Source organism: Gekko japonicus, unplaced genomic scaffold, assembly GCF_001447785.1.
Source record: "Gekko japonicus isolate JY-2015 unplaced genomic scaffold, Gekko_japonicus_V1.1 scaffold373, whole genome shotgun sequence".
NCBI classification, from domain to species: Eukaryota; Metazoa; Chordata; class Lepidosauria; order Squamata; family Gekkonidae; genus Gekko; species Gekko japonicus.
This window is the reverse complement of record NW_015167542.1, coordinates 540,018-567,669: the sequence shown is the minus strand read 5'-3', so window position 1 is coordinate 567,669 and position 27,652 is coordinate 540,018. Positions and strand designations below refer to the sequence as shown.

Below are 27,652 nucleotides of genomic sequence, written 5' to 3'. Positions count from 1 at the left end.
AAGCATATGGCATCCCTAGGTGATGGTGGTTTTACTCTGTTTTCTCTGTATCTGCCTTCGTGCTAGGATGAGAGCACAGAGGCTGTGAAAAGGGGGGGGGCATTGTTGGAGATGATGGGCAATTTCCTTCCATCCCTGACATGAGACCCACAGCTCAGGAAAGTGAGTAGCTTACCTCTCCTTCAGTTCCTCCAGCAGCAGCTGTTTAAAGGTACAAACCACAAATCCTACAAAGCAAAGGCCTGCCCACTTTTCTGTAACATGGGGTGGATGCTATATTGGGGAATGGTGCTCTGAAGAACCACCTGTCGCTCCCAAGCCACTGAGTGATTATCACTGATCTAATAATTAATTCCACCCTAGGCAAAGTTAACACCCTTCTAAGCACACTTACTTCAATGGATTTAGAAGAGTGTAACTCTACTCAGGCCTGCACTGCAGCTGTTGTATCAGGACGAGTGTCCTAGCGAGCTTCCGGTTTATGGTGACACACAGGCAGACACATCTCCCGGATATCCCGGGGATGTAAACTGCACACCAGTGTGTGGGAGGGGCTCCGATGGGTCGCGACCCCCTGGAGCCTTGGTAAAAGGCTCCCAGCCAGGGGGCTTTTGAGGGGCAACCACTTCGATGCCCAAAAGCCGGAGAAGTGAGGCGCCCCTCCGCCCTGAAGGTCCTGCCACTGAGTGACCACATGGTACGAGTGCTGCTGACCGGGACAAGCATTGGAGATTGGGCGAAATAAATGAGCGAGGCCGAATGGCCAACAACGAACTATGAGTCAGGTTGAAGCAAGCATGAAGATATAAAAAAAAGGTGCCCCCCCCCTAAAGAGCAATGGGAAAGCAAGCAGGGGAGGGATCCCTTCCAAACGCATCGACGAAACACAGAAGGAAAGTGGGGAGCGGAAAAATAAGCAACTAAAACTGTTGTAGGAAACTTACCAGAGCGCAGAAAAGCGTTTGGGCGAATATCAGAGACTTTAGCAACTTTTTTGAAAAGTAAACAAATTCAAAAAGATGGCAGGGAAGAAACCGGAGAAAGAGAAGCTGTTGAAATCGAAACTAGGGGCCAGTCCTCGAATGGATGAGGTCACTGAGCTCTCAAAACTCTTGGCTGACTCCCTGCGCCCCCTGCTGGACGAGATCACTGGCATTAAACAACAACTGTCAGTAATTGGGCAGAGTGTGGCAGCGCAGCAGATGCAACTGAATCAGTCCTTTAAAGCAACAGAGCAAATGGGAGAGAAGGTGAAGGAAATGGACATCACTACTAAAAAAGTTTAAAAGGTGCAAACGCTGGAAATGAAGCAAGCTACAGAAGAGTCAAAGCTTTTACAGCTACAAATGGATAAAGCAAATTTGGTCCTATGGTTTCAAGGGGTCCTGGAAATTGAAGGAGAGAATCTGAAGCAATGGCTGAGTGAAGCAATAGCCCCAATGACAGATTTAACAGAGGAATACCTTTGCAGCAAGATGGATGTCGTCTACAGGTCCTATTCATCGTACATCAAGAAAAATAATCTGCCTGGGGAAATAGTGGTCAGATTCTCGAAGAGACATGTGAGAGATGCTATTTTGAAAGCAAATTCGGGGACACCCTTGAAAACTGAGGGCAATAATATCAGGATTTTAAAATATTCCATTTGATATAAAACAGAAGAGTAAGAACTATAAAGAATTAATCCTTTTCTTACAAACAAATAGCATCAGTTACAGGTGGTTAACCCCAGAATGCGTCATTTTCAAGATTAACGATAAAAAAGAAAAAAATTGACTCTGTTTTTAAAGCACGTGAATTTCTGCGGACACAGCTTGGGGAACCAGAAGAGGGCAAATAGGTGGAAAAAGAAAGCAAATCTGATGGCGAGTTGGGCTCAGGGTCTTCGGACGAGGACTCCCCTTTGGAAAAGGGGGCGGCTGCCCCCAAAAGCCCTTATAAATTGAGGATTAGAAAAGATAAGAATAAATAAGGGCTGAAGGACTCTGATTTGTGCCTGAAAAAATGTTGAAATAACTTGGGGATGCTCTGGGAATTTCTTTAAACAGTTAAAGGGATGGTTAAACAATAATTAATCTAGCATAACCGACTAAGTTCATTGTATTATTAGTAGCTTTTTGAAAATAGCATGGTGTTAAGCTGATGTATGATCTCCTACTCTTGGGTTTTTAGTTAGTTGTGGGTCTTTTTTCTTTATTTCCTAGATGTAGTTCCCTTTCCTATATTTTCTGTTGTAGTTTTGTAGTCTGAAAAAAAAACCCAATAAAAACCTCCCCCCAGGGGGATGGGAAAAAAAAAAAAGGAAGAGTGTCCTAGCATGTTTTATTTGACCATTTGTGTCACTGCCCTTGTATCATAATTCTGAACAGTGGTTACCAAATATTTTTGACTTGTTTGTGATATAGTTAAATTATGCTAGCTTCATTAATATATATAGGCTAAGACTCTTTCCTGGGAGTAAGTACCATTCACTAACATGAGACTTATTCCTGAATAGACCTGTTTAGGATTGCTCCTGTAATGAAAACATCCATTATTATAAATATTAAAAAGTATATTTAACTACAGCAGCTCATCTGATGACCACTTATATAAAATTCAAGAGATCCCAAGGAGATAAGGTAGGATAGAAACATATTAAATAAATTTTGTTGTTTTCATTTGGCCATATGTGAGGTGACATGGTTTAAGTAAAGCCTCAGTGATTTCAGTTGGAGTGTATTTAGCTTAATATATCAAAGTTTTGTGATAATTCTAAATGAAGATATATTTCATCTGCAAAGTGAACTAATGACTTTGGAATTAAATCCTATTCTATTCAATGAGGTTTGGTCTCAGGAAAGCATTCTTAGGATTACAGCCATAGCCCTTGATGAAGTTTTGTTATGATTCCTACATTCTTATTTTAAAAGATTTAATTAGCTAATGAAAGCATATACTACAGCACTGTATTACTGATCTCACTGTTAATATTTTAATACTAGGCACTAGTATTAAATTGCAAGTAGATAAATAGGTACCACTTCGGTGGGAAGGTAACAGCGTTCCGTGCGCCTTGGTGTCTACTCATGCCAGCCACATGACCACGGAAACGTCTTCGGACAGCGCTGGCTCTTCGGCTTTGAAACGGAGATGAGCACCGCAACCCTAGAGTCGGATTCGACTGCCTTTCGAGCAAGGGAACCTTTACCTTTACTTACTAGTACAAAACATTTAAACAGAACAAATTTTGAGCCAGTGGGACCTTTAAGACCAAGCACATTTCCTCAGATACAGACTGAAACAGAATTTCCTGAAGCCCTACATACAGAAAGATTGGGGGGGGGGAGTCAGTGCCAAGAGTCTCCACTAGTGTTGAACACACAATGGAACATGAAACCAAAGGTTCCTGGATCCCTGCCATGTGTTCAGACTGCATTGCTTTTTTGATAGGCTGGCTACCTCACTATTTTCTGGTGGATGAATCTTCATGTTTCAGCAGCTATAAATACTACAGCAGGGCAGATGCTTGTATCTTTTGCAAGTAATTCCAGTTTCTCATTTCTGGATTGGAAAGCTTGGAAGCCATGCTACTTGATTCTGTGCATGTTTTTTCAGAAAAATCCTCTCCAAGTTCAGTAGGGATTCCTCCAGAGTAAAGGTTTGTTATGTAGTGAGTAGCCGCATGGATGAACGACAGACAACGACGTGGTGCATAGCACGCTTTATTGGCACACAACAAGACATGCGGATAAACGGCCGGCAGGCCAACTATATACACACCTGGGGACCGCCCCTGGTCACCATTGGTGGGTTCAAATCTCCCGCCACGGATCCCATTGGTTCCCCAGTGGAGGGACTAGGATCCTAGTCCCCATTGTTGTTTCAGCCTGAAGCTTGGGCATGTGCGCTGACCTCCGGTGGCGGTCAGCGGACACTACACCGTTACAATCCAAAATAGTTGTGGCACCTTAGAGATCAAGGGCATGATTCAGGTAGAAGTTAACCACTTGTTAAACCTCATTGATTTTGGTAGGAGAGTATTAACCACATGTTTAATTATCTTGTTGGAGAACCAGTGTGGTGTAGTGGTTAAGAACCGTGGCCTTTAATCTGGAGAACCGAGTTTGATTCCCCACATGAAGTCTGCTGGGTAATTCTCAGAACTCTCAAGGTGCCTGTTGTGGGGCAAGGAAGGGAAGGCAGTTGTAAGCAGCTTTGAGACTCCTTACGGTAGAGGACAGCGAGGTATAAAAAACCAACTCTTCTTCTAAATCAAACTTCAGTATGCTTAACTTGGGCAGGAATGTGCTCCAGGCTCCAGCACAGTAGTTTCATTCTTAATGCTTTAGATTACCTCTGGTATAGTGTTCATAGAATGCCTAAGCAGGTCTACACAGAATCCTGCTCATATCTGCTCATTGAGGCTTACTCCCAGGAAAGTATTTTTAGGATTCTTCACTGTAGAACTGCAATATAAATTAGAGTTGCCAGTCTCCAGGTCGGGCCTGGAACTCTTGATTACAACTAATCTCCAGCCAACAAAGATCAATACCACTTAGGGTTGCCAAGTCAATCTTTGCCGGGAGCGGGGGGCTCGGCCGGCATCTGGTGCGCGCGCGCCGCATGCACATCACCTGGAAGTGACGTGATGACGCCAGGCACGCTGGGGGCGGGGCCACGGCCATACAAGGGAAAACCATAGAGTTTTCCCTCAGATGGCCATGACCCCACCCCCAACGTGCCCGGCGTGGTTGCGTCACTTCCAGGTGACGCGCACGTCAGGGAGGAGTTCCTCCCGGGGCCCGATCCAGCAGCGCCGGGGAACGGGCCTCTGGGGCAGGAGAGAAACTGGCAGCTTCAGAAGGCAGACTCCATGGTGTACCATAGATTCTTGGTGAAATCACTCCCCAAATTACAGGCACCACCCCAAATCTCCCAATAATTTCCCAGGCTGGAATTGGCAACCCTTATTATGGCTGCATTCTCCAGTGGGTTATAAACTCTGTTTGATCCCACTTCAAGTAGTTGTGATGTTTGAATGCAGACGAGCCAACAAGCCAGGGTGTATTTGCTGACACCCCACCTGGATTTCAAACTAGAGTCTGTAGCTGCGTTTTAACCACAGTTTATACTAAATGTTGTTTGCTGTGATGTCTGAATTCAGTTAGTTGAATGGCACTGCCTCTTGTACCTGCTGGGCATATGATGTCCCTGCCTGCTGGGAGGTGGGCAAGAAGCAGATAAACTGAGATTTAAACACTAAACAGGAGTTGTTACTTATGTCTGATATAGACTTACATTGGCCCCGGTCACATGGGAGGATTTGCCCTGCGAAACGGACGGGTTGAGGGCAGATTAAACCGGCACGATCAGATGCCAACATCTGGCAAGCGTCACGCCCCCGCCCCCAACCCGTCCCTTCCAGCTGAAAACGCGGATTTAAAAGATACCAGCAAAACACTACTACCTACTTGGAAATGCGCCGTATGGGCGGACATGTTATCGCCAATACGCCCGTATCCCGTGGTATGCGAGGCCCCGCCACACTGCGCCTGCGCACAACTGCGCAGCTGCCTCGCCTCACCCTTCACCCCATCACTTCACCCTCGGCATGTGATTGTGGTGGGGAGCAAATGCGGCCCGGCTCGGGGGATCTGTCTGATCCCGATGCTGCGCTTCAATTTGCTGCACCTCTAAAAAGCCGCACTTCTGCCGCGGCTTTTCCCGCTAGTGTGACCGGGGCCACTGTAATCATAAACAACATTGGTTTCAACAGGGGTCATTTCGTATAAAAAGAGCTAGGGGAACTCATTAGCATAACTCATTAGCATATGCCACACCCCCTGACATCACCGGAAGTGTGTCATAAGGCCACACCCCCTGACATAACTGGAAGTGTGTCATAAGGCCACACACCCTGCCCCCAACAGTCCCGGCTGCCGCCACCGGCCTTGCAGCTCCACTGCCGAGCCCCATGAGGGGCCCGGCGGTGGACCTGCAAGGCTGGCACGAGTGCAAGGAAGCCCCGTGAAGGCCCTCCCTGGCCCCAGGCAGGCAGAGGTGGGGAGAGGCAGGGAGGAAGCAACTTACCCTCCTGCCTCCTCCTGGCTGAATGAGGGCCGGAAACGGGGCGGCCAGAAGCAGGGGGCGGGGCTTTGTCATGTGCCCCGCCCTCCTGTACCTCACCCGGGGGAACTGCGATCCCCCGCGATCCCCCCCGAAATGACCTCTGGGTTTCAATAGGCATAGAACAGTGTAATGCTGTTTAGTATTGCACTGTAATTTTTTTTGTGTAAATTGCAGTTCAAACATACCACATTTATGGTGATGTCCAGATAGAGCAAACACTGCTTAGTGTAAGTGGCTAGCTGGGTCTGGGAAGTGATAAATATCTGTCTGTCTTGAAGGAGATAGAAGTGAGATTTCCTCAAGAATCCAAACTTTCCCTAGACCCAAATACTATTGACAGATGTTGATCAGATGCTAATATCTCCTTTTGGGATAAGCAGTTGACACTATTTTTTGTTGCTGTTCAGTTGCACAGTTGAGTTTGACTCTTCGCGATGCCATGGACCACATTATGCCAGGCCCTCCTGTCTTCCGCCGTCCTCCGGAGTGTGCTTAATTTCATGTTCATTGCATCGATAACACTGTCTAACCATCTCATCCTTTGCCGTCCCCTTCTTCTGTTACCTTCAGTCTTTCCCAGCATCAGGGACTTCTCCAGTGAGTGCTCCTTTCTCATTTGGTGGCCAAAGTATTTGAGCTTCAGCTTCGGTATCTGGCCTTCCAGGGAACAGTCAAGGTTGATTTCTTTTAAGACTGATTGATTTGATCTCCTTGCGGTCCAAGGGACTCTCAAGAGTCTTCTCCAGCACTATTATTCGAAAGCATCTATTCTTTGGCGCTCGGCCTTCCTTATAGTCCAACTCTCACAGCCATACATTACTACTGTGACACTATTTCAGGTATCTCTAAATGATTCTGATATGCAGTTCAAACTTGACTGGCCTAACAAAATTGCCTAGGGTTATCCTGTTGGATGATTTATGCAAGAATACAGGGAAGTGCAGCCATGTTGATTCTTCTGGACCTCTCAGCAGTTTTCAGTAATATTGCCCTTGGTGTCCTTTATAATGTCTACAATGGGACCTGACGTCCCTACATTCCAGTGGTTCTTTCTCTATGTAACTGGGCAATTCCAGACAGTGGTCCTGGAAGACAACTGCTTTGTCTCCTGTTAAGTAGTGGGTTCCATGGATAAACAGACCATATGCCTAGTGATCAGTTCTACTTTATTAGTGATTTCAGCAAGCACAAGACTCCTGAGCCTCAGCTGTCAAATAGCATGCAGTTGCCACACCCAAACAAACCCCACTCCCAGTGATAGGCTATTTACATAACATTACTACTAGATTGGTTACTTTCAGAATCCTGGCAGGCTATTGTTCTTATGCTTCAAGATCAGCCAATCTCTGGAATTATCAGGAATTATTCAATCCCAATATATAACACTCCTAACCTCCATGTGACAAGATTGTCATTAATGTTACTTAAAATCCTACGGGAAACCAGGCAAATATACGATACTGTATAGCCAAAGCAGGTTCTCAAAAACAAGAGTCGAGTAAATGCTATTCCAAAGCTAACAATTCTCCGGAGCAAAGAAACGGATTCAGTATTCTCTCCTTTCGATGAGAACCCCAGTTTACACAGATCGCTATGACACGGCCCTGTGCATTATGGGAATCGTAGTCCTCAACTCCAGGCACGTCCGGATTTAGACTAACTACGCGAGGCATTGGGCAACGCACGTTTCCCGGGAAGTGTAGTTCGACATCTCACCAGAGTACCTCGGTACCTGCATGTCGGTGAACTCCATATCCCAGTAATCTTTGCGAAGGAAACAGGATCCTGCCTTGTTCTCGTTGCATTGCGGGAGAACCGGCGGCGTGGAGCAGAGGCGAACGCTTCGAGACCAGCTGTTGCAGGCTGCGGTTGTTCACAGTGGCACGGCGCGATGCTGGTAAATTCGGGCGGCGATGAGTTCACCCCCCCACACACACACCCTGGTTTTGGGTGGTCTGATGTGAGGGGAGTTGGGGGTGAGACCACAGGAGGAAGCCCATTCAGTCAGAGGGAGGGGGCGGAGAGGCCTGTCGCTCCATCTCAGGGTACTAGAAACTGGTCTGCTTTCTTCAGCTCGCTGTTTCCTCCAAGATGAGCTTGCCTCCTTTCGAGATTGAGTTTTGTAGGGAAAAGGGGGTCTTTCTCACGAGGCTGAGAGGAGGCTCGGGCTCCTGTATGGTAGGTCTTCTGTCACATTTTTATCGGGCCGGAACAAGGTGGATGGCAGAAAACCCCTGGCAGGTCACCGGAGAAACTGGGCGGGCGTCAAAGGCCACGGAACACTCAACTGCTCTGCCTCACTAGCCCTCTGCAAGAAGCTACGACTATTGGAATTCCCTCTCCACTGTAATTGTTAAAGTAAAGGAACCGTCTCCTTCTTTGTTGACGCTAAGAACATGTTCCACAGTGTTAGACTGTTGCTGAAAAGAAGAGTCTTGAGATGCCTTAGAGACCTTTAACAGGCTTTTATGGCTCAGGCTGTTTGTGAGCAAAAGCCTCCCATTTCTTCAGTAGAATGAGCAGGAGTGGATTAGGAAATAAAAACGGCTCTGGAGTGCTATAGGTTAGTGCTGCATAAGCTCACCCATTTCATTCTCCTCAAAACTGGCAGCAGTGCAGGAAGGGATAATTGGTGAGTGGGCACCAGTTGTCATTAATGAGCCAAGTGACTGCTGAGGAACTGACAGAGTCACTGGGGCTCAGCTCTGTTTGCTCCTGGTTACCAGCAAGCTGTAGCAGCGCCTAGTTATCAGCAGCCTGTATCTCTTCATATGTATTTTCTCCCCCCCCCCTTTTGGTGATATTAGGCATGACATTTATTAGTTTAGCTATCAAGTCACAAGTGACTTAAGGCAACCCCATGGAGTTTTCTAATTATTTATAGTTTTACATTGTTACACAAACAGTATGCTTACATTGAATCATAATCACGAGAGTTTTATGTTTCAATAGTTTTTTTGTATCCAGTTATACACTCTTGACCAAAGTTTTACATGGGTTTCTTCATCTTTCCCTTGAAGTAATGAGCTTAGTCTGTCCATTTCAGCCATATCCAATAATTTCTGAACTAGTTCTTCCTTTGATGGTATCTTAGCCATTTTCCAATACCTTGAGAACAAAATTCTGGCCGATGTTAAGATATATATTACCATACATAAATCAAATTTGTTATAACCATCTGGTATAATAATCAATTAAAAATATCTGGTTCAAAAGGCAAGTTACTATTTATTATTTCTTGAATTATCTTTTGGAATCCAAACCAGTATTTATGGGTTTTCCTGCACGTCCACCACATGTGGAAATATGTCCCCAGGTTTTTCTTACATTTCCAACAATTGTTCATTACATTTGGGTAACATGTAGGGGGACCAATGTCATCTGTGAAGCATTTTGTAAATATTTTCTTTATATGCTGTAGCCCTAGTAAACTTTACTGTTTTCCAAATTTTTGCCCAATTATCTAGAGCTATATTGTGGCCAGTATCCTGCATCCAAGTAACTGTTGGTGTTTTAGCAACTTCATCTTGCATATATTCATCTGTCAATAAAACATAGTTTTTAAATCAATTTTTCATCTGTACCCAATCATATCTTATCAAAATCCGTTAATTTGTCATAAAAACCAACTCGATTATCCTTAAGAAACCTAGACTTTAACTGTGACTTTTCCCACCACGTAAATTTCAAGTTTTGTTGTAATAGTACTTCCTCATATTTTAATTTATTGTTGGTATCTAATATGTCTTCATATCTCCCCATGTTATAATTAGTAATTAAGGTAGGTTTTATAAATGCTTCAAGGGGTGAAACCCATTTTGGTATTTGAATATAATAGTTTTCTTTTATGTCTTTCCAAATTTTTATCAATGCTCCCCTTATCATGTGCTGATGAAAATTTGCATGTACCCTGTCTTTACTGTACCATATATAAGCATGCCATTCCATAATTAAGTTGTCTTCTAATTTTAAACATCTTGAATTTTCTAGAGTTAGCCAATCTTTTATCCAGGGTTGAGATGCTGCTTTATAGTACAAGGCCCAATTGGGTAGAGCAACATCCCCCTCTTTCTTGTCTTGTATTGTTGTTGTTGTTCAGTCGCACAGTCGAGTCCGACTCTTCGCGACCCCATGGACCATCTCCCGCCAGGCCCTCCTGTCTTCCTCAGTCCTCCGAAGTTGGCTCAATTTCATGTTCGTTGCATCGATGACACTGTCTAACCATCTCATCCTTTGCCGTCCCCGTCTTCTTTGACCTTCAATCTTTCCCAGCATCAGGGTCTTCTCCAGTGAGTGCTCCCTTCTCATTTGGTGGCCAAAGTATTTGAGCTTCAGTTTCATTATCTGGCCTTCCAGGGAACAGTCAGGGTTGATTTCTTTGAGGATTGACTGATTTGTTCTTCTTGCAGTCCAAGGGACTCTCAAGAGTCTTCTCCAGCACCATAGTTCAAAAGAATCTATTCTTCGGCGCTCGGCCTTCCTTATCGTCCAACTCTCGCAGCCATACATGACTACTGGGAATACCATTGCTTTGACCATGCGGACTTTTGTTGGCAGGGTGATGTCTCTACTTTTTATCATGCTGTTTAGGTTCGCCATCGCTTTCCTCCCAAGGAGCAGGAGTCTTTTAATTTCATGGCTGCAGTCACAGTCTGCCGTGATCTGGGATCCCAGGAACGTGAAGTCTGTCACTACTTCCACGACTTCCCCTTCTATTTGCCAAGGAGTGATGGGGCCGGATGCCATGATCTTAGTTTTTTTGATGTTGAGCTTCAAGCCCACTTTTGCGCTCTCCTCTTTTACTCTGAGCAAGAGGCTCTTTAGATCCTTTTCACTTTCAGCCATTAGAGTGGTATCATCTGCATATCTGAGGTTGTTGATCTTTTCCCCAGCAATCTTAATTCCCGCTTGTGATTCATCCAGGCCAGCATTTCGCATGATGTACTCTGCATATATATTAAATAAGCAAGGTGACAGTATACATCCTTGTCGTACTCCTTTTCCTATGCTGAACCAATCAGTTGTTCCGTATCCGGTTCTAACTGTCGCTTCTTGGCCCTTATACAGGTTTCTCAAGAGACATGTGAGGTGGTCTGGTACTCCCATCTCTTTAAGGACCTGCCATAGTTTGTTGTGATCCACACAGTCAAAAGCTTTAGCATAGTCAATGAAGCAGAAGTAGATATTTTTCTGGTACTCTCTTGCTTTCTCCATAATCCAGCGAATGTTGGCAATTTGATCTCTAGTTCCTCTACCTCTTCGAAACCCAGCTTGTACTTCTGGTAGTTCTCTATCCACGTACTGTTGAAGCCTAGCTTGTAGGATCTTGAGCATGACCTTGCTAGCGTGTGATATGAGTGCAATTGTGCGATAGTTTGAACATTCCTTGGCATTGCCCTTCTTTGGGATTGGAATGTATACTGATCTTTTCCAATCCTGTGGCCACTGTTGCGTTTTCCAAATTTGCTGGCAAATGGAGTGCAGCACTTTAACAGCATCATCTTCTAAGACTTTGAATAGCTCAGCTGGAATACCATCACCTCCACTAGCTTTGTTGTTAGCAATGCTTTCTAAGGCCCATTTAACTTCACATTCCAGGATGTCTGGCTCAAGGTCAGTGATTATACCGTCGTGTTTGTCAAGGACATTGAGGTCTTTCTTGTATAGTTCTTCTGTGTATTCTTGCCATCTTTTCCTAATCTCTTCTGCTTCTGTTAGGTCCCTACCGTTTTTGTCCTTTATCATGGCCAGCTTTGCATGGAACGCTCCCTTGATTTCTCCAATTTTCTTGAAGAGATCTCTAGTCCTTCCCATTCTATTGTTTTCTTCTATTACTTTGCACTGTTCATTCAGGAAGGCCTCCTTATCTCTCCTTGCTGTTCTCTGGAAATCTGCGTTCAGTTGGGTAAATCTTTCCTTTTCGCCTTTGCCTTTCGCTTTCCTTCTTTCCTCTGCTATTTGTAAAGCCTCATCAGAAAGCCATTTTGCTTTCTTGCATTTCTTTTTCTTTGGTATGGTGGTGATTGCTGCCTCCTGTACGATGTCACGAACCTCTGTCCATAGTTCTTCAGGCACTCTATCTATCAAATCCAGACCCTTGAATCTATTCTTCACCTCTACTGTATATTCATCAGGGATGCGATCTAGGTCAAACCTGAATGGCCTCGTGGTTTTCCCAATTTTCTTCAGTTTAAGTCTGAATTTTGCAATGAGTAGCTCATGATCTGAACCACAGTCAGCTCCAGGTCTTGTTTTTACTGACTGGATAGAGCTTCTCCATCTTTGACTGCAAATTATATAGTCAATCTGATTTCGGTGTTGCCCATCTGGTGATGTCCATGTGTAGAGTCGCCTCTTAGGTTGTTGGAAAAGGGTGTTCGCTATGACCAGTGTGTTCTCTTGACAAAACTCTGTTAACCTTTGCCCTGCTTCATTTTGCTTTCCAAGGCCAAACTTGTCTGTTATTCCAGTTACCTTTTGACTTCCTACTTTAGCATTCCAGTCCCCTATGATGATGAGGACATCATTTTTTGGTGTTAGTTCTAGGAGGTGTTGTAGGTCTTCATAGAACCGGTCCACTTCAGCCTCTTCTGCATCAGTGGTTGGGGCATAGACTTGGATTACTGTGATGTTGAATGGTTTGCCTTGGAATCGGACAGAAATCATTCTGTCATTTTTGAGATTGTATCCCAGTACTGCCTTTTGCACTCTCTTGTTGACTATAAAGGCCACACCATTTTTTCTACGAGATTCCTGGCCACAGTAGTAGATATAATGGTCTTCTGAGTTAAATTCGCCCATTCCTGTCCACTTTAGTTCACTGATTCCTAGGATATCGATGTTCAGTCTTGCCATCTCATTTTTGACCACGTCAAGCTTACCTTGATTCATAGATCTTACATTCCAGGTTCCTATGTAGTATTGTTCTTTGCAGCATTGGACTTTCCTTTCACCATCAGACACATCCACAACTGAGGGTCCTTTCGGCTTTGGCCCAGCCGCTTCACTCTTTCTGGGGTTACTTGTACTTGTCCTCTGCTCTTCCTCAGTAGCATATTGGACACCTTCCGACCTGAGGGGCTCATCTTCCGGCGTCATATCTTTTAGCCTTTTGATACTGTCCATGGGGTTTTCTTGGCAAACATACTGGAGTGGGTTGCCATTACCTTCTCAGGTGGATCACGCTTGGTCTGAGTTCTCTGCTGTGGCCTGTCCGTCTTGGGTGGCCCTTCACGGCATAGCCCACAGCTTCATTGAACTGCGCAAGCCCCCTCGCCACGACAAGGCAGTGATCCATGAGGGGGTGTCTTGTATTACCTTCCATTTAATTCTAGGTTGTTTCGATTGCCAGATAAATTGACCAGTAATCTTATCTAAATCTTTAAAATATTGTTTCTTTTTAAGAATTGGTATATTTTGGGCAAGAAACAAGAATCGTAGTAGGATATTCATTTTAATCATTGCAATTCTCCCCATGAACAATAGTTGTAAATCCTTCAATTTTGTCAAATCTTTTTTTATATCTAAGAAAAGCTTCTTAAAATTATCATCTGGTATTGAACTACATCTATTAGTTAAAACAATTCCTAAATATTTGACTTTTTCTGCATTTCTATAGAGGAAATTTCTTGAAGCAGCTGTATTTGGTTCTTGGTACAATTTTTGGTCAGCATATTTGTCTTTTTAAAATTCATTTTCAAGCCTGCAACTTGTCCATATTCTTGAAGTGTGTTTACAAGTTGGATAATAGACGCTAAAGGATCTTCCAAAATACTTTCTTGTCAGAGGCCAGTTTAAAGAGGTGATAGGCAGCTTATGTTAGAACTGTTATTGTATATGGAGATAGTTCTAATGTTAAGCTTTTATTAAGTCCATGTATGGTTGCACCCTCAGACCCCTTTGCTTGAGATGGGCCAGGAGTCTCAAGCTTGCTTTGATAGGGAAGGACAATCCTTTCATTTACACAGTGTTAGATACGAGACTCAGACAGCAAGTGAACAGTGATTAACAGCTTTATTGAACACGAAGTCAGAAGAACCAGAACGAGACAAATCAATGGAGCAACAGGCTCCTTTTTAAACTGTCCGGGCTTGGCAAGCCACGCCCACAAGTCAGATAAGGTCCAATCACATACTGTACATAAAGACCAATCTCTGTGCTTCCCTCCAGAACTTCCTTTGTTCTGATAGGTCTATTTACAATACCTTTCTAGACTCAAGCTCATACATTCATTACATTACAATACATTACATTACATACACAACACACAGGTTGCTTGTATTTTTTGGATGATTAATATAACTTCATTTTTGAAATGTTTTAGTGTACAAACAGTGGCCAAGTAACTCCTTTAAAAAGTGTAAGTTGCCCCCTTTCTGACTAGAATAATGTCTGGGAAATGGAGGAATTTTTCCCTGATACAATCTTGGGAGCATATATGGAAGACATTAACCGTTTTCTCCTTACTCAAAGATCCCTTACTTTGATTGCTTTTCCTTAGAAGCTTCACACAGTTCTGAAATAGTATGTCAAACCACATATTTGATATATGTTCCATTAGGTTTGTGACCTGCTGTTAACTCTTTCAGACATAGTCTGTAGTGTTGCTGGCGAATGTGGTGCTTTACTGAAGCTGCCTCATTAGCCAATAAATGACTAGAGATGTGAAGGCCCGGAAAAAAACCGGAAAAATTCGAAAAAAAACCCAGGTTTTTTCCGTTTTTTTCCTGAAGCCTTTTTTGTTTTTTCCCGAAAAATTGGAAAAATTGAAAAAATAAAATAAAATAAATTGACTATGGAACGTTTTATTTTAACATGATGAATAAAATATTTTAAGACAAGGTGTTCAAATATTTTCCAAACCATTTCCAAAATATATCTATATGGTATCAGATTGATCTAATTTCTGTGCACTGAGGACAAGCAAGTCCTAGGTTACAAACTGAACTCTCCAATGCAAGAACAAGATGCATTTCTTACTTTAGGAGGTGCTATTGTCAGAAGAAAATAAAAAGGTTTCAGTTTTGTTTTTGCATGTGGATGGGTATTCTGTTTGTAATAATTGTTTGGATACACTATATTTTAATATGCTAGTTGTGATAATTTCATGCCAAGTAAAAATGTCCATAGTCATATTTTATGTTCCTAAAGTAACAGAATGACTTTCAATCTAGAAAAGACAAAAGAAATGCTAATGTATCATTTTTTTCAATTTTTCCAAAAATTTCCGTTTTTCCCCGGAAAAAACGGGAAAAAAACGGTTTTTTTCCCGAGCTTCAAAATTTCCGGAAATTTTACATCTCTATAAATGACAGGCCAGGCTAAGAGTGATTGTGCTTCACTAGTCCCAAGGAACACTAAGCTGGCAATTAGGCTTGCAGAACATCAGAGTCTCTAATGAAGAAAGCTCTGAGACTATACAGTTGACTAATATAATTGTATGACAGATTAATGTAAGATTAGGTTAAACAGTGTAGTCAGTGTTGAAGTTGCAAATTGCTTTTTTGGTGATGAACTCGTTTATAATTAAAAGTATAGCAACCTGATTGTATTGGGTATCTTCCTGTAACTTCAAGCAAAAGTGTTCAGACCTTTAATGTCCCTTGATTTCCAATGTTTCTGTAGGTCCATTGTTTTTTCTTAAGTGATGTTTATACCCAAAACAAAGCCTTTTTTCTTAACCCTTTAAGAGCGGAGATGTGTCTGTACTGGGTATCCCCAGTGTGTGTTTGTATCTAAAGTTTAAACAAGCAGACTTGATACTGTAAATCAGTAATATACCACATTTTCCACAGGAACCTTGGCCCCAGTCACACGAGCGAGATAATTCGGGGGGGACGTGAGACTTTTTGCTCCTGAGCAAAATGAAGCGCGGTATCACGATCCGACGTTCCCCCGAGACTCCGTGCTCAGGCTGTCAGTCGCTGATCACACGGTGATGGCGAAGCGTGGCAACGAAGCAGTACCACGTTTGTGCGCATACCACGGAGGCTTACAAGAAGAAGAAGAAGAAGAAGAGATTGGATTTATACCCCGCCCTTCACTACCCAAAGGTGTCTCAGAGCGGCTTACAAACTCCTTTCCCTTCCCCTCCCCACAACAGACACCCTGTGAGGTGGGTGGGGTTGAGAGAACTCTGACACAAACTGCTCTTTTTCAAGGACAGCTGTGCCAGAGCTTGTGACTGACCCAAGGTCACATCAGCAGGTGCAAGTGGAGGAGTGGGGAATCAAACCCGGTTCTCCCAGATTAGAGTCCGCACACTTAACCACTACACCAAACCGGTGGGACGCGGACGGGCACCGGATGCGATGGGATACTAGCGCTTCCGCAATCAGACGCCCGCCGCGCCCCGCGTTTTCCAGATAATACTATACTTTCCCAGCTACTTTTTAACTCTGCATCTTCGGCCGGATGCTACGGGTTGGAGACGGGCACGTGACGCTTGCCAGATGTTGCCGTATGATCGCGCCCTTTTAATCCGCCCAGCAGTCGTGTCTCTCGCACGGCAAATTCTCTGTGTGACCGGGACCCGTGTTTAGTTTCCTTCCTAATGGAGTCCCAGAGTGTACAACTTTATTTTCTAATACATGGGTGAATGGTTTTTTTCTGTTCATTTGTTCGCTGTTCTAAGGGACACTGGTGTGGGGACACCCCCTGAAACTTATTGGTTCAGCCCTTGGGGCAATAGATGTGCAATGGGTTTGTGTGCAGAAGAAATGCAGTACGTTCTGCACAGGTCCTTATAATAGTAGGCTCTCCATTCTGCCACACGATGCAGATATTTTGCTAAATGAGTGTTTGGGCTCAGGCATTTTTGTTGGTTGTTGTGTATAGCTGCTGGAAAATGTATAATAGAATCTAGTTTGGTGATTTTCTTTCTGGAACTGACAAATTCAGTAGCCCCGTTTCAGCTTTCTAGGAGTATAATTCTGCAACTTGGCCTGGTTTTGTAGAAGTAAAGGGCATGTGAATGATTAATGTAATTCTTCTGTAAAAGGGTGAGCTATGCAGTTCCTTTCAATTTGCCTGTTGCACACAGTAATTACTACACATACAGGCAGATTTTCATTGATATAGTTGTTTTTTCCTATTTGGATTTGTTGCAAAGGAGAGTGTGATTGCAGTATCCAATAGAGCCCCATCTTTTATTCAAGAAGCAAAGTGGTATGACTAAGAAATCAAAAGCTGTAGGGTTAAGGGTGGTAGCAGCTGAAATTGCTTTGTAGTTTAAATGGTTGTATAACTTATTAAAATACGCTTTGAAATTCAGTTCTATATGCTTTCTGTCATGTTTAATATTTTATGCAGTCATACATATTTACTTGCCTGCTATCATAATACAGTATGTTTAAGGGTCTATGGAAATTTGAATGGTCTTGATTGCATGTATCATGAACTGTGGAAGCTGGCACAGAATCCAATAGTTTGACCTAGATCTTTGGAAAATGAACTTCCATGTTTAAAGACACATTTCTTTTTAGCCCAATACAAAATTATAAATAATGTCAGAAACAAGGAAGCTCCCCCATTACCTATCAAAATATAAAAGTGTAGTGTGTTATAATTGAGCAACCATGCATAATCTTGTTATCAATTCAGATTATTGGCTCCTGTCTAGCCATCCAACATTGACATTCAGCTGTTTAACTAGCCAGCCTACAGTTACTACTTGTCATCAAACAAGAAGATTGCTTTGGTTGATTTTATACAAAATGTGTCTGGCAATAACTAACATATGAGTTATCATCATCAGTGTTCCCTCTAAGCTGAGTTAGTGTGAGCTAGCTCACACTAACTCAGCTTAGAGGGAACATTGATCATCATATGTTTTTGTTCTATTTTTTAGCTTTTTAGGTGGCATATATGTTTTCTAAATAAATAAAATGATCTTATTAGCGGATCTTGATCTCTTGCATAATCCCTACAAGATAATCAGGATGTGAACTTGCTGGACTATACGTGTTTGACTGTTTTCTTGTAAACGTTCATTTATTTTACTGCAAAACCAAACCTAGGAGAATTTTAATATATATAACGGAGTATGTTGCGCAACTCTTTTCTTTATCGCACTATTGTATTTCCTCATTGTGGTGTGCGTTTGTATGTATTATATGGTTTTATTGCTCTGTTTCAGTTTTGTAGCCCACTTTGAGAAAGGCAGACTATATATGAAGTAAATAATAACAATAATAAGAAGGCAGAGGAGGAAATATTTTGCAGTGGAGATGACATTAATGGTACTGAGCCAGTGTGGCGTACTGGTTAGAGTGTCCAACTAAGTTCTGGGAGTTTGGGATTCAAATCTTCGCTGTGCCGTAAAGTTCACTGGCTGACCTTGGACCAGTCACTCACTTTAAGACTAACCTACCTCTAAGGATTGTTTTGAAGGGGAGGATGTACACTACTCTGAGCTACTTGGAGGAAGGACAGAATAAAAATGTACTAAATAAATATAGTAAGGCTACTGTGGGGAAAGTATGTGTTTTGTATATTTTACAATAAAGGACACCTTATCCAGTCATTCTAATATGCAGTTTTGTTTTCATTCTTTCATACTTGTTAAGAAACGGAAGGGGACAGCTAAAGTAGACTTTTTGAAGAAGATTGAAAGGGAAATCCAGCAGAAATGGAAAGATGAGAGAGCATTTGAGGTTAATGCAACAGATGCTGCAAATCAGAAGAGGTGAGAATGCAAATACAAACAAAGCATCAGATTATTTACAAAAAGACATTAATAAAGGAATCAGGTCATTTTAAAGCTTGACAAGTGTATACTGAAGAGTTTTAATCATTCTTCAAGTAGGAAAAATTATAGAAGAGGGAAGGCCAGCATTCCTTTTCAGCATGCTGGAGGCACTTCAGTGGTTAGAAGAAAGAAAGAAATGAGTATCTTTCCAACAAGTATGGTTTGGGGAGGACTTTTAATTCTATTTTTAACATTACCTGCATGATTTGTATGTGTGGCCATTGAATTAAAATACTTGAACTGTTTGGTTATTGTAATAATAAAATGCTTGAAACATCTGCATAAATGACTGTGGTACTGTAATGAAGCTTATGCTTATTACAGATTTTAGGTGATCATCAGGATAATTCCTGTTTAAGTTCTAGTAGCAACATCATAGGCTAGCTAGATGTCCTTTTCAGAAAGCAGCCTTGTGTACTTAGTCCAATGTCTTCTGGTTTAATTGCTGCAGACATATTGGTATGTTTTTAATATTTTGTGTTCTCCACTCAGCAATGGCAAATACTTTGTCTCCTTTCCATATCCATACATGAATGGCCGGCTTCACTTGGGACACACATTTTCTTTATCAAAATGCGAGGTATGAATTTTCCTGTGTTACCTGTGTTACTTCTGTTACCTGTGAAGGCCATACAGAAAGAGAGGAAAAATCTTGGCATAGTCCTTCAGCCAACTGAATGCCCATTACTGTTCTGTTTGGATAATGGCTGTATGAAATGGTATAATTTGTGCACCCTGTTCATTTCTGTTTCAACCTCCAGCTGTGTGGTAGTTGGGGATTATAGCAAAATGTCTTGGGCCAAACACTTGGGCACAGTTGGCCTTTTTCTTCTCTCTAGCAACTTCCTCTTGTCAGGTCTTGTCATCTCCAGTACATAGGTCTTATTGGCTGATAGGCACTACTCTGATTGGCTCTTATGTATCTGTGGTACATTTGTGTTCCCTGCCTGTCACAGTTTTGGTAGAATGGCATATAGAGAGGTGTTGTCACGGCTCAGGTGGGGTGTCACCTGACACTGCCACCACTCTGGATTTAGGATCCCTTGAGAAGGCCCAGAGTACCCTCCCAAGATCTTTAGACCTCCCTTTTTGCCTGAATAATAGACATGAGGACTAGAGATGTGATGGCCTGGAAAAAAACTGGAAAAATTCGGGGAAAACCCATTTTTCCCCTGAAGCCTTTTTTGTTTTTTTCCAAAAAATTGGGGAAATTGAAAAAAGAAAAGAAAAAAAATTGATTACGGAACATTTTATTTTAACATGATGAATAAAATATTTTAAGACAAAGTGTTCAGATATTTTCCTAATCATTTCTGAAAAATATGTATGGTATCAGATTGATCTAATTTCTGTGCACTGAGGACAAGTAAGTCCTAGGTTACAAACTGAACTCTCCAATGCAAGAACAAGATGCATTTCTTCCTTTAGGAGGTGCTATTGTCACAAGAAAAGAAAAAGGTTTCAGTTTTGTTTGTGCATGTGGGTGGGTATTCTGTTTGTAATAATTGTTTGGATACACTGTATTTTTAATATGCTAGTTGTGTTAATTTCATGCCAAGTAAAAATGTCCATAGTCATATTTTATGTTCCTAAAGTAACAGAATGACTTTCAATCTGGGAAAAAAAGAAATGCTAATATAGCATTTTTTTTTCAATTTTTCCGAAAATGTCTGTTTTTTCCTGGAAAAAACTAGGTTTTTTCTGAGCTTCAAAATTTCTGGAAAGTTTACATCTCTAGTGAGGACCAGGCAGAGTAGAACAAGGAAAAGGTTTATTTTATAGGAGGTCAAACAAACAAGGTGCAGGAATAACAACAGTAAGTGGGTGAAAAGAAAAGAAATCAAATGCCCTACTGTGTCTAAATATATACTGTCCCTAACTCACTATCTCAAGTGCCCTTAGATTACTCACCCTTCCCTCAGGATGAGTGTTTCTTCCCACAGCAGCCTTCCTTCTGGCTCTGCCCTCTGGGAAGAAGAACAGCTTTCCCTCTTGCACCAGTTCTTTTATTTCCCAGCCCTCTTCTTCCCTATTGGTCAAAATCGGCGCCAAAACTTCCCAAGGCCTTTTGGGGTTTGTAGGCCCAGCCTCCCCTACTGCTAGCCAGGCTCCCTGGGCCTAGTAGGCATCTGGTGGCACAGCCCAGATCATGACAAGTGTCCTCAACGGTTTTTTCATCTACAGATTTACTTACGTATCTTTCAGAAAAAGAGAAAGACACTTCTGTTAGCACATGTCTTCGTTGAGGGTGGAAGACTTTAGCATATATTAGCTTTATTTGTTTTCTCCTGGTCAAGCCATTAGTTTTTGTTTGGACTTCCAAAAATATAATTTTCTTCCCAGAGCCTGTGAGGTAAAGTAACTGTGGCCTTCAGAATGTATCCAATCCTGTTATGCTGTAAAGATGTGGAGTTAATTATTTTAATTTCTTCTGGCTTCTTTGTAATCACAGCTCTGGTATCATTAATGAATAATCCTAAAAGGCAGGATTAAATCATAAATCAGCCATAACCTTTTAATATTAAATGCTTCTAATTCACTTTCTCATACTTGACTCTTCATCCTGCATACTTTTTTTTGGTGTGTACTGTGTTATTGTTTAATACATGCCATTGTTTCTGCTTCCTGCAGTTTGCTGTTGGCTATCAGAGGCTAAAAGGAAAAATCTGCCTATTCCCATTTGGACTGCACTGCACTGGCATGCCCATTAAGGTAAAATCAGTTTTGGTTTTTTTTGGTGTGGGTAGAAGTGTAGGTTTTTATATCCCACTTTTCTCTACCTTAAGAAGTCTTAAGGAGTCTCAAAGCAGCTTACAATCACATTACCTTCCTCTTCCCACAGCAGTGAGGTAGGTGGGGCTGAGAGAGTTCTGAGAGAACTGTGACTGGCCAAAGTTCACCCACCAAGGACTGGGGAATCAAACCCGGTTCTCCAAATTAGAGTCTGCAGTTCTTAACCACTACACCACACTGGCTTTCTGTGTGTGTGTAAAAAACCATTCAGATTCTATACCAAGGAAGTATACATTCAGTGTTTAGAGGCAGAGCGGTTTCTCATGCGTCTTATTTTAGATTTGGTGTGAATAACTGTGTTGTAGTGAAAGTCTGTGTCGTAGTGAAAAGTTTGGGAATTTCTGCTCTACCAATGTGAGTTGGTTCTTTGGCATGGTAGTTAGTGCTCAGTGGGATGCCAGTGATTTTCATGTGTATCTGGCTTATTTTAAAATTGATAATTCTTATGTTTTATTATTTTAGTGCATTGTTTTTACTTTATGAGCCACCTCAATCAGGCTTCTGGAGACGCTGCACATAAACTTTCTAAATAAATAATACGTAATTACAGTTTGCTTGCCTAGAACTACAGTAGCACAAAAATGAGCTTCACCGTAGAAAATCAACAACAACCAGAACTGTGAAATAAATATCAAATAAATTAAAATACCATCCTTTATATTGTTTTCTTATATATCTAAGTAATCCAATTACAAATTATGTAAACAAGAGACTGTTCACTGAGTATTACAAACTGTAACAGTATAAACTTGAACAGAGGATAATAACTCTGGAGTAGTGAGCAGTAGGTGAATGGTACTCCTCCAAAACAATGACTCTGAAGTAAACTCTTTCAGAAATACAATTGCATATATGCATCTGCAAAATAGTCCAACAATAATGTTTGTAGCTTTTTCTGGTTTCTTTTCTGCTTTCCCAACATGTGAGCCAGCCTAATATCTCCATGTTTCACTTCAAAGCTTTCACAAGGTTTAAAGAAAGATTGCTTCAAAAGCGGATATTCTATCAGTTAAGCGTCAGGACCTAGTCCTCTGTGCTGAATCGCACTGAAAAACTTAGTGTACTCCAAAGTTTGGACAGTCATAGTGAGATTCTTAAAAACCTTTTCTTTGAAAAGCAGATCCCCAAGTCATACTGCACACTTTTTTGGGAAGTGGTTTGGTGGGAGAGGTGCTTTTCAAGGAGCAAACCCAAAGTCCCTTTGACTTGGAGTAATTTTGTACCAGGATTAGGGCCTTTCCAGCTGATCTCAAATTGTATGGAAGTAGTTGTGGTGAGGAGGGTCTTGTATATGAAAGAGCTGCCATCCTTCACTTTCAGTGTCTGTTAAAAAAAAAAGGTTGTAAATTGAAGTGCATCTGTCATGCTTACGTAGCAAAGACCCATAGCAGTCAATAACAGATCAATAACTTGTTTATTTCTGTGGTTGCTAGTCCTCATTTATTGATGATAGTCGGTACTTTTTTCAGTATCTCCTTTGGCAGCTAAAACAAAGAGGGCATATGTTTGAGAATTTGTGAGTTCTCAGTGAACGAATGCAATGAGACTGGTAACTTGCAATTTGTTAATGGTTGGAAATGCAAGGCCAGAAGATGCCAAGTATGGAAATAGTAAAATAATGGATTCCAGCTCTTGGATGTACAAATGATTGCCCTACCAAGCATTTGTACATCATTGCTACCAAGCCGTTGTGGATTTTCCCATAGGCATGTGCAGATAAGCTGAAAAGAGAAATGGAGCTGTATGGCTGTCCCCCAGATTTCCCTGATGAAGAGGAGGAGGAGGAAGAGGAGGAAGAAGCAAAGTGGGATGAAGTGGTCATTAAAGACAAAGCTAAAGCCAAAAAGGTATCATTTAAAGTGTGTGTGTTTTATGCTGTTGTTGAAGGATATGAGTAACTTGAAACTATAGCAGTGCATTTGTATACCTCCTCTTTAAATATGAAAATGTCTCTTCAGGCTGTGTTTTCTTCAGTTATTTCTGTCAAGATTCCTTTGAGTATTCTCCTCCATATTCACTCTGCTTTCTAATGTTCATTAAAGAGTAAAGCTGCTGCTAAGACTGGGTTTTCAAAATACCAGTGGGGAATCATGAAGTCTTTGGGCCTCTCTGATGAAGAAACAATGAAGTTTTCAGAGGCTGAACATTGGCTTGATTACTTCCCTCCTCTGGCTATTCAAGATTTAAAGAGTATGGGACTGAAGGTATAATTGACTTCTAAAATACTATTTTAAAGAACTGTTTGTCTTAAACTGATGGCCAGAGTCCTCCCCCCACTCCCCACAATCTTACATTATTATGTAGACATCTTTAAATAAAATATTGGACTGCATACAATTATTGATCTTGCATAACATTTTAATATGTTTACATATTTGCTGGAAATATTTTGGTTGTGCAACATACCTCTTAATTTAGGATAACCTACAGCAAATACTATGAGTGGATCCCACTTAAGCTCGCACAAGGGGCTCGTAGTAATCCACTGGAGTTTGATATTGTTTTGGTTGAATCTTGCTTATGAACAGAGTGGGGCTCCACTTTTGGAACTTCTGGAAAGCTAGTAGACACAGCCTTTTTGAATATTTTCAGGTAGATTGGAGACGCTCCTTCATCACCACTGATGTTAACCCCTATTATGATTCTTTTGTACGATGGCAATTTCTAACCCTGAAAGAAACAAATAAAATCAAATTTGGCAAACGGTAAGTCTGTTTAAAGTCCCCTCATGGCTAACTTAGAGTATTCCATAAATGTTTTCTTGGAGTTAATTATTTTATTACATCCTCCATCCTGCCTATAGACACCATCCAGTTTTCATGTTTCTTTGCTGTGGGGGGCTTTATGGCTTTTATTTTCAGTGATGAAATGAGGATTCTGAACTTGAAAAACACAGTAGTTTATTAATTGAATTAATGTACCAGAAATGTATTAAAATGGCAAATGATCATTTTGAATTTTTGGTGGTAAATAATAGCTGTATACTGTAGGCTGTTTCTTTGTGATCTCTGAAATGGCCGGAGAAGGAGCCTCCTTCTGTGTCAAACTGTAAACATTTGCTGTTTTAATGCTTCAGTATGTTGAGTTGAATCCAGGAAGCCATGAACAGAACAAGTACATGCAATGGGTCTGTCCCTTGTCCCCCCCCGATTCTTGCAGGACTCTTAGGAAGGGTCTGGGATGCAGACTGAAAGAAAAATGGGAACAATCCCTCTTGCCCTGCAAGCTCTTATTCAAATGGAACAAGGGCTCTTGTACAAGTGTATGTGGGAATCTCTACCCATTCTTTTTCTTGTTGCAGTTCCCCATTCCAGAGTCCCACAACCCTCAGGGTGCTGGAGAGGAGAGGGGAAGAGATTGGTTCTGTGAACTTATTGTGGGAAAGGGGAAGAGAATCCAGTGGACTGAGAACACTATCCAATTCAATCCAATTAGGGACACATAAGCAACTTAATAGCAGTCTGAGAATTTTCCGTGGGAGATGAAAGGAACGGCTCCTTATTCTGAGCAGCAGCTTTCTTGTTAGTATTGTTCTCTATAAAGCCCTAAGGGGTGGGAACTATTGAGGGTATGTGTGTATTTGTTGTGATGTCCCTGCTCAGTCTCTGACACACTGCTGAACACTAAATTAATTTGTTTTCTAGATACACTATTTATTCACCAAAAGATGGGCAGCCATGCATGGATCATGACAGACAAACAGGGGAGGTAATGAATAATTTTTTATATTTTTGAGTGTTGGTTACGTGCTGCCTTTGAAACAAGTACAAGACAGTATAACATCTATACAGATAATGTGTACAGCATAACATCTATACTTAATTATCTTCAGTCTCTAAATGGAAGTGTAGAGGGGTTTGGTAAAGTGTATACCAGATCAGGATCTAAAGAACCATCCAACTAATTGCACAAGTTCACAGGGTCATTACACTTAGTGATTTTTTTCTTCCAGAGAGCTGTTATGCTCTACTCCTGCCCATCTTCTCACATGCGCATCATGCTCCATGGCAAATTGTTTTTGAAGAGAGGGGAGTTTTGAAAGTATTTTGTGATACAGAATCAAGAGACAGCTGTTCAGAGGAAAAGGTCACAAAATTCTGTAGAGTGCTCAAGCCCTTTGGCGAGCTCTTCGGGTCCTGGGCCTGGCTTTGGTTCTTGTGTGACTAAACACTGTGTTGTTAGATTTTTCTCTTGTACTCTGGTTTTATTATGTTGTGTTCATTCATTAGTTGAACAGGCATTGATTATCAGGGATAATACAGAGTCTGGCCTTGTAGCTGTATGTAGTCTAGTCTAATGTATGAAATCTGATATAGTTCAGGACGTTTCATCACATTCTGATGTAGCTCGTGTGCCAGATACAGAAGTGGTGTACTCATTGTTGTTTGCATTGGCTGTTAGGGTGTTGGACCTCAAGAATACACTTTAATTAAAATGAAGGTAGTAGAACCCTATCCTGTGAAATTAAGGTAAGTCTCTAGAATGTTTATTAATCTGCCTGTTACAAAACAAAACTAGTGGGCTCCAGAGGTTATTTAATAAGCCCCTTGCTTACTAAAGATTTAATTGCTGTAGTTGGCAGAAGAGAAACAAAACAATAGCTTATCACTAGTAAAATTATGAGTTTACTGGAAATAAGACATGGTGATGATGGCCGCTGGCTTAGATCACTTTAAAAAGGACATAAACCAATTGATGGAGAGCAGGTCTCTCAACAGCTGTTAGCCACGAGTAATTTCCTCATTCAGAGACATTGTACCTCCAAATACTAGATGTAGGTTCTCAAACAGAGGTGAGCTATTGGTTTCATGCCCTACTAGTGGGTTTCCAGGAAATGTCTGGCTAGAGGCTATTGGAAGCAGGATGCTGGACTAGATGATCAAGCAGGGCTTACACTATGAATTCTTTCTCCTGCATACAGTTGATACATTTAGCCCAAGAATTGTTGTCCTGGATAATGTGGGTATTGATGCAAAGGGTGTGGGCTACTGTTCAGGAAGAAGTCCGATCTTTCTCCCTTCAAATTTTATATTTGTACAAAGAAGGATCTTCCTTTCATTTATCCTGTGCAAAGTGAAAGTGATAAAGAGTTGGTTTGTCTGATACATTTGATTTGGGCTTGCTAATATGAGCACGTATTAAATAATATAATGGGTACTGTGGATATTGTCAGTAGGCTATAAAGTTTCAAATATCTAATTTGAACTTCTCTGATTGTTCTTTGGGGTCTTGTTATATATTTACCTAGATTACCTTTTCTTTCAGTGGCCTTAAGGGAAAGAATATCTTCTTGGTTGCTGCTACTCTCAGACCAGAGACTGTGTTTGGGCAGACTAATTGTTGGGTTCGCCCTGATATGAAGTACATTGGATTTGAGACTGTGAATGGGGATATTTTTATTTGCACACAGCAAGCTGCCAGGAACATGTCTTATCAAGGTTTTACAAAAACCAATGGAGTAGTACCTGTTGTGAAGGAGCTTATGGGAGAGGTAAACCTGTTATAGCCTGTGGGTGAAACGATTTGTGTGGCACTGTTTGCATGTCAGACTGAGGAATTATCTGTTCTTTTAGCATGCTGTGTCAGTGCTGAACTAACCCTTCTTATGCGCACGGTACATAATCCTGTCAATTGAATAATTTCCATTTAAACATTTTACCCATACAGAAAGGTATGAAAATGCTTTTTGGGCAGGCTTCATCAGGCAGGTTGTTCCACCAGGTGGAAACTACCATAAAGAACTTGTAGGTGTGGGTGGCTGTTGAGCTTACCCATTCACTGGAGGGCACCTTCCAAAGGCATTTCTGCAGATATCTGTGTCCTAGGCCATGAAGGATTTCAAAAATAATAACTAATGCCTTAAATTCAACCCAGAAACTAAGTGGTAACCGTTGGGGTACAGCAGAATTGGTGTATTAACTACTCTGTGCCTTACTTTTAAGTCGTTTATACCCTACCTTTCTCTCCAGTGGGAACTCAGATTGTCTTGTTCGCCTCTCC

General features: G+C 41.7%; 1 protein-coding gene across 1 annotated transcript in view; it reads left to right on the top strand.

Moving 5' to 3' along the window:
* Positions 1-7,939: 7,939 nt before the first annotated feature.
* LARS (leucyl-tRNA synthetase) overlaps positions 7,940-27,652 on the top strand; it is a 68,678-nt gene continuing 48,965 nt past the window's right edge. Inside the window, exons 1-10 of the mRNA XM_015413611.1 lie at positions 7,940-8,008; positions 18,678-18,796; positions 19,352-19,439; positions 21,491-21,571; positions 23,359-23,499; positions 23,695-23,856; positions 24,245-24,357; positions 25,297-25,360; positions 26,054-26,121; positions 26,918-27,143. Of these exons, the coding sequence (XP_015269097.1) occupies positions 8,003-8,008; positions 18,678-18,796; positions 19,352-19,439; positions 21,491-21,571; positions 23,359-23,499; positions 23,695-23,856; positions 24,245-24,357; positions 25,297-25,360; positions 26,054-26,121; positions 26,918-27,143 (1,068 nt within the window). The 5' untranslated portion in view covers positions 7,940-8,002. The remainder of the gene's footprint in view (positions 8,009-18,677; positions 18,797-19,351; positions 19,440-21,490; positions 21,572-23,358; positions 23,500-23,694; positions 23,857-24,244; positions 24,358-25,296; positions 25,361-26,053; positions 26,122-26,917; positions 27,144-27,652) is intronic.